Genomic DNA, 7161 nt, shown 5'->3' with positions numbered 1-7161 from the left:
GCTGAAATGTAACCTAGCGTCTCTTCGAGCCATTGATTTGCCTTTTTTTAAAAAAAAAAATCAGGTGTAATTTCATCTCAGCTTTGCGTGTGTGGGTGTGAACATGTAGCAAGCATGTGTATTGTCTTCAGTCAGCACTAACGGTGCCAAGTCTCCTCCTCTCCTAAAGCCAAGGAGAGCCAGGACATAAATGCGGCTTTTGCTCTCATGCTTGCACAATACATCCAAGGCACATCAGGGCTCAGAATGAAGGCTAGGCTGAGGCAGCGCGTCTCTGTGCCCTCACCAGCACTGGGTCCCCTCTACAAACAGTCCTTTGCAGCTGTCCAACCACTCCACTGAGAACTTACATGATGGCCCAGCACCAGAAAGAGACCTACTCCGTTAGATAAAAATAAACAGCACATTTGGCCTTAAGGAGAACAGAGCCCTCATCTGCTCTGGTCCTTCGACACACTTGGAATAGTTTAACTCTATCATTCGGACAGCTGGGCAACTGTCACCCTCTCGTTTTATGGATGAGGAAAGAGGCAAATGGCTAACAAAGGGTAGAGCTAGATTCCAATCCAGGAAAGCAAGCTCCAGAAGCTATGCTCCAACCTTGAAAGAACATTTCATAGAGAATGCGGAGCCCTCTGATGTTCATGTTCTCCAGGGAGGGCCAGGCAATGAAGGGTCAAGAAAAAAAAAGAGAGGGAGAGAGAGAGAGAGAGAGAGAGAGAGAGAGAGAGAGAGAGAGAGAGAGAGAGAGCGCAAATAGGGATTCTTAGGTTTGGGTTCTAAATGACCATATTACATATCAGCTCTTTTCTAAAGATGGCTATTGCCTCTGTGAGACACACCGTTCTAATCATAAGCAGTACCACAAGCGTAAATTTAAATCAGCAGGTAATCACGGAGCCTGCATCATGCATTAAGCAGCATGCTGGGACTTAGGGGCTACAAAGAGACACTACTTTACTCTAATAGAAAATAACTATAATATTAAATCTAACCTTTTATTTCCAATGCCCAGTGATAAAACCATTCTGGTAACTGGTAGAAAATGCCAGCATAAGTCAAGGCGCTGGCCATGCATGACAAGTCTAACAAGGAGAATCGGGGCTCTGTCTTGGAAGGGAAATGATGGCGATCTTCACACCAAGAACGGCTGACTGGTGTGTTTGGCAGTGTTTCCAGATAGTGATAGAATTCACAGACACAGGAACAAGAGAGTGGAGCTGCACTTGGGAAAGGGTAGGGAGGCCTGATGAGAAGGCTCTTCAAGTCAAGATATTTGCTGTGTTAGTCTGACAGCCTGAATTTAGTTCCTGGAACCCACAAAGGATGAAGAAGAGAATCAACTCTGCAAAGATGCCCTCTGACTACTGTATGACCACCGTGATCATACGTATGCCTTTCCCCAGTAATAATAACTTTAAGGTGCTTTTCTTTTAAAGAAAGGAACCACATACAACACAGTGAACCTGTTCACTAGTCTTAGAAACTGTATTGCTGTCTTCATGCCTCTGTCCCAGTCTTCTGACCATATACCCGGTGCCACATTGGAGGTATGCACACAGTGACTTAGAGTCCAACCCTTTCCTCCTCTCACTGCACATCCACAGCATAGCCCAGAGCATCTGAGATGGATGCTCATTCACCATTGCTGCAGCTCAGAGCATCTGAGATGGATGCTCATTCACCAGTGCTGCAGCTGAGGCAAGACCATAGCTTGTTCCATCTGCCATTGCTTGAGCACATACAAAATTCTGGATCATGCACTTGACTTCAAGTTTCCATCAAGGGAGAAATGGCTCAGCAATTAAGATCACTTCCTGTTTTTCCAGAAGAGCCAAGTTCCCAAGGCTCATGTCAGGTGGCTCACAACTGCCTGCAACTCCAACTCCAGGGTATCACACGCCCCCTTCTGTTTTCCATTGGAACCTCCACATAGGTTGCATCAATTATAGAAATACGCACATACAAGAAAATAAAAATAAACCTCAAAATATTCCCCAACCAAGAATGATTTGCTAAAATCTGCTTACTTGTTCAGGATCCACGTTGTGGATGGATTTTTCCAACTATTACTTGTCATGACTAATACACGGCCTAGGAAGTGGGAATTACAAACTCAAAGACATACAGGCACCTGGGAGACTCTCATTGCTTCCTTCGTTAGTATCAGCTTCAACTCCCAAAGCCGCCTCTCTTTGCAGAGAATGGGTGTATGGTCATGCCAAAGCTGGGTAGAAGGGCCATCAGGAATCATTTTTACCTCCAGTAGGTGACAGGTGGTACATGTAGATCTTGCCATTCCTAATGTTGTCAGGAGTCACTGGTATCAAGTGGTCCTTCCACATTTTAATCCGGTTGGAGAACCCAATGATATTGAAGCGATCCTGGGGTCGGAGGTCGTTGAGAATTGTGACGAGGGCCTCCCTGGTCTAGGCAAAGACAAAGTGAAAACTGGTCACCTCCGAGCCCATTTGTTCACATGTCGCCTGACTTAGAAACTACCAGGACAAGCTTCAGGGTTCATACTTAATGTCTTCCCTGTAAACCTGCTGGAACATGGCATAACTATGTAACAGCTGGATAGAGGTCATGAGAGTTTCACTCAACACTAGGTCCCATGCTGCTACCAACCATAGTGCATCGAGTCACCACATCTTCACAACCGCCATCTTTCAACACTCTTAAGTGAAGGTTTGATTGTTGTGTATGTGCATATGTGTCCATATGTGTGCATGTGTATGTGAACTCACATTCAACATGTCACACGAGTGGATGTCCAAGGACATTTTGTGGACGTTTTCTCTTTCTGCCATGAGTCTTGTGGATTGAACTCAAGTTACTAGGTTTGATAGCAGATAGTAATTTTTACCATTCTGAACCATCTCACAGACCCCAAACACCATTCTCCTGAACTAGAATGTTTCTCCACAACACTTCATCCATATCTTTTACCAAGAAGCCATTGGTCATCTCCAGAAAGGTGGGCTAAGTTCCACTATGAACGTTTCCTCACTCCTCCAAGGAGGCCCACCGTTCCTCTCTCTAAGCTGTCCCCTGACTTAACACACTCCTACCATCAAGCACATTTCAAAGTAATGATGACCTGTTTTATGTCTTTCCCCTTAACTGATGTTAAATTTTCTGTAGGTGGGTTTCAGTCCCAATCCTATTGCCCAGTAACATTCAGGAAGCAGTAGACATGGGTGTACTGGTGAATGAATGACTTAACGTTTAACAAATTATAAAATTAAAGATAATAAAAAGATGTTTATGGTAGTTTGAGTGAAAATGGCCCCCATAGACTCATAGGGAGTGACATCATTTGAAACTGTCAAGAGGTGTGGCCTCATTGGAGTAGGTGTGGCCTTATTGGAAGAAGTGTGTTACTGGGGGTGTGCACAATATTTACCCTTGGCTCAGCCCTGGGCAGGAACCTATGTGTCATACATTGTTGCCGGTAAGTTATCCCCTCAGTAGAATCAGGATGACAAGCCCGCCTCATCCATCAAGAACATTAAATCAGGAACAAGACAAAGGGTGCTCTGAAGGGAGCGGGGCCAGTTTGCTATTATTTGGTTCCCAGTAAACCGGACAAGGAGAATTCAGAGAAGCACTGGAGGTGAGGGGGGCAGAATAATGGGTGGTACAGAATGTGTGTTTGCTTTAGCATCCCCCTGGCTTTTACCTGGGTGTTGTGGACCTTGATTCATATCCTGGATCCAGACAACTACTGACCCTCCTGCCTCTCCACCCGTGGGAAACTCCCACCACCTTCCAACGCTCCCTTCTGAATGGCTCCCTCTTCCTCACGCCCCAGTCACCTTTTAATCCTGTAACCAGGTGCTCATTTAAGATCTTACAATCCATATCTTGTATGCCAAAGGAACCTCCAAAATCTACCACAAAAAAACTATAATGGGTATGTCTGTGTATAAGACTCTCTGCTCCACCTTCTCCCACAGAGCTTAGTGAGCTGAGATCTTCTGGCCTGAGCATGTATTTGTCCAGCTACCTGGTGATCCTTGATGAATTACTGTTCCTTACATTCCCACTATTTCTTCATTCTGGGGGCCTGGAAAAGCAGCAGTCTAAAGAAATCACCAGAAGTATAAAGGAGGAGGAGAAGAAGGAAGAGGAGGAAGAGGAGAAGGAAGAGGAGGAGGAGGAGGAGGAAGAGGAGGAGGAGGAAGAGGAGGAGGAGGAGGAGGAGGAGGAGGAGGAGGAGGAGGAGGAGGAGGGAGAAGCAGGTGTTGGTGTTGGTGGTGATGATGATGGTGATGATGATTATTTTAACAGCTACTATTTCACTCATAGCTATCAGGCTGTCAGGCTGAGTGCAGGATGATTGGCTGGCTCAGTCATCATGGTCACCTGTGGTAAAACCTCTAATCAGTGTTCCTATTTGTATGATGCAATTCAGATGCAGAGGAATTAAGAATCATGTTCCATAGGACACATGATTAGAATACAAGAAATCTCATGCCAGGACTCACACCAGCATCCAAGACAGTAGAATCTGCAGCTCCAAAACAATTGGAAGCCAAGTATGCTGAGTTAGAGACTTTCCAGTGTGCAGCTTGTCTTGGGAACTGTTCCAGCTCGTCTGCCAGGCTCTCTTTCTTTCTTTGTTTCTTTCAGTTTGTTTTTTGGCAGCAGCTAATGGATTCATCCTCTACAACATCCATGAAGAAAGCACTGGAGGAATTCCACATCCACCCAGGAATGAGAAGAATGGGTTCGTTTCATTAAGTCCACTTCCTCGCCCTTCCTGGGGCTGCCTCCTACTTACAGTTCTTCCAGGAAAAGTGAAGCACAGAAGCACTTATCATCCCCCATAACGCCAGGAAAGTCCCTCTGTTCTGTCTTTTCCCCTCTTCCTGGCCAAAGCCTTCTCTCAGGAGTAGAACATTGTTGCAGAGAGTTCTTTTCTTTCTCCCAGCTCTGACCCCCATCCCCAGGAAACATGCCTGAGTGCCCTGAGACAATAGAGTCTACACTCTAAAAGGCCAGCACTTCCTCAGAGACATCTGTGAGATGCTGTGCTATGAAGGCACATCCTTCATAAAGCCTCATTTGCTCTGGCTTCTGGAAGTCCCGGTCCTCTCTCTGGTGTTTCCATGGTCTCCCTCCAGGCTTTCTCATTACGCCCTTTGATGAAAATGTCATAGGATGTCTTCTTCAGCCAAATTTCCAACTGGGCTCTCATATCTCACACTTTCTGCCAACATATTTATCTTTGTTCAGGTTTATAGCTACCAAGTCCTTTCTCCAAGACTTCCAGACTCAACTCTGGAACACACTTTTCTCTAAATGAGGACAACTTGCCAATCAGTTCTCCAGGCAGGACCCTTGGGCAGCTCAGACTCACTGTGTTGAAAACTGGAAACTTTATCTTCTTCCTCAAATCTGTTATCCTTTGCTCTTCTCTCTCTCCTAGGCAAAGGAACCTTCAGAAACCCTGAAGCCCAACTGACGACTGTGGCTGTTGTGTCTGATGTTCTTCCTGCCCCACCCGCAGCCCCCAAGTCCTTCAGCTTCCAACCCTGGAATTTCAGCTCTTCCTTTAGATATCGTCAGGATTGTAATCTGAGTGCTCTCTGTTTGTTGTTGTCTTTCATTTTGTTTATTAACTTACACACTTGCGTGCATAACCTTATTTGAGACAAGGTATATAACATAAGATGGTCTGTAATCTGAGCTATAGCTCAGACTGGTCTCCAACCCATGGGTTCTCCTGTTCAACCTCACCAATGCTGAGGTTCTAGGCATGTCTTATAGTTGTGGCAGTGATGGTAGCTTCTCCTCCTCCTCCTCCTCCTCCTCCTCCTCCTCCTCCTCCTCCTCCTCCTCCTTTTCTTCTTCTTCCTTTTCCTCCTCCTTCTCTTCTTCCTCCTCTTCCTTCTCCTCTTCCTAAGTCTATTCCCTGGCTATCGCAGAAGCACAGAGCTTTTCCTGCCCCTGCCCCTATTCCTTCCTTTCTCTGACTTCTGAGTTCTAGTATTAAAGGCACATGTCACCATGCCATCTTGCTCTTCAACTTTATAAGAACAAAAGAAAAACAAAACTCAGCCGGGTGGTGGTGGCGCACGCCTTTAATCCCAGCACTTGGGAGGCAGAGGCAGGTGGATTTCTGAGTTCAAGGCCAGCCTGGTCTACAGAGTGAGTTCCAGGACAGCCAGGGCTACATAGAGAAACCCTGTCTCGAAAAACCAAAAAAAAAAAAAAAAAAAAAAGGAAAAAAAAAGAAAAACAAAACTCACATAATCCCACACAGTTAGCATTAACAATGACAACAGTTAAAATGCTGGTGTGTCACAGGGTCCTTTGGAAGCTTCCAGTGTGTGTGTGTGTTTGTGTGTGTGTATGTATGAAAAGGAGAGAGAGAGAGAGAGAGAGAGAGAGAGAGAGAGAGAGAGAGAGAGGGAGGGAGGGAGAGAGAGAGAGAGAGAGAACCACAGAAACAGAAGAAGAAGAAGAGGAGGAGGAGGGGGAGGAGGAGGAAGAGGAGGAAGAGAGGGAGGAAAAGATTGACTTAGAAACAGAGAGGAAACAGCAGAGATACAATATTATTAGGAAAAGTGATGAATGTAAGAAAGATCAAACTGGTCTTTGGGAACTGTGATCATTAGTGGCTGTTAACTTGACAGCATCTATAATTGCCTGGGAGATGGGCCCCTAGGCATGCCCATGGACAATTACTATGATTACATTAATTCGGGTAGGAAGACCAATCCACTGTAGGGGACCATTCCCTGGCCGGGAGCCAGGACTGTATAAATGAAGGAGATCTGAGCCTAACAAGCTTTCATCACCCTGCTTATTGACAATGGACGGGATGTGATTAGCTGCTTTAAGTTCTGGCCACTGGACCTGCCTTCCATGGTGGGAGCTGAAATACCCTTGAACTGTGAGCCAGAATCAACCCTTCTCTCTTAAGTTTCTTTTGTCAGAGTGCTTTATCATAGCAACAGGAAAAGAAACGAGATCAGACAATACTGAGAGATGTCTCATTACTGAGAAACATGAGTAGTAGGCTCACAGTGGCTAAGGCACAAAGTACAGTAAGAATATGTGGTTAGATGTCTGCACTCTGCTGATCTGAGTAGGGAGTCCCAGCATCCACAAAGTGGTGCTGATGTGAGCAGGGAGTCCTAGCATCCA

General features: G+C 45.7%; 1 protein-coding gene across 1 annotated transcript in view; it reads right to left on the bottom strand.

The window, feature by feature from the left end:
* The window catches only part of Itih5 (inter-alpha-trypsin inhibitor heavy chain 5), a 94715-nt gene that overhangs the window by 18091 nt on the left and 69463 nt on the right, over window positions 1-7161 (bottom strand). Inside the window, exon 8 of the mRNA XM_028764931.1 lies at window positions 2261-2429. Coding sequence (XP_028620764.1) covers window positions 2261-2429 — 169 coding nt within the window. The remainder of the gene's footprint in view (window positions 1-2260; window positions 2430-7161) is intronic.

The sequence above is a fragment of the Grammomys surdaster genome, unplaced genomic scaffold (assembly GCF_004785775.1).
Source record: "Grammomys surdaster isolate TR1022 unplaced genomic scaffold, NIH_TR_1.0 146, whole genome shotgun sequence".
In the NCBI taxonomy this organism is placed as follows: domain Eukaryota; kingdom Metazoa; phylum Chordata; class Mammalia; order Rodentia; family Muridae; genus Grammomys; species Grammomys surdaster.
The sequence above is the reverse complement of the archived record's forward strand: the minus strand, read 5'-3'. Positions and strand labels throughout refer to the sequence as shown.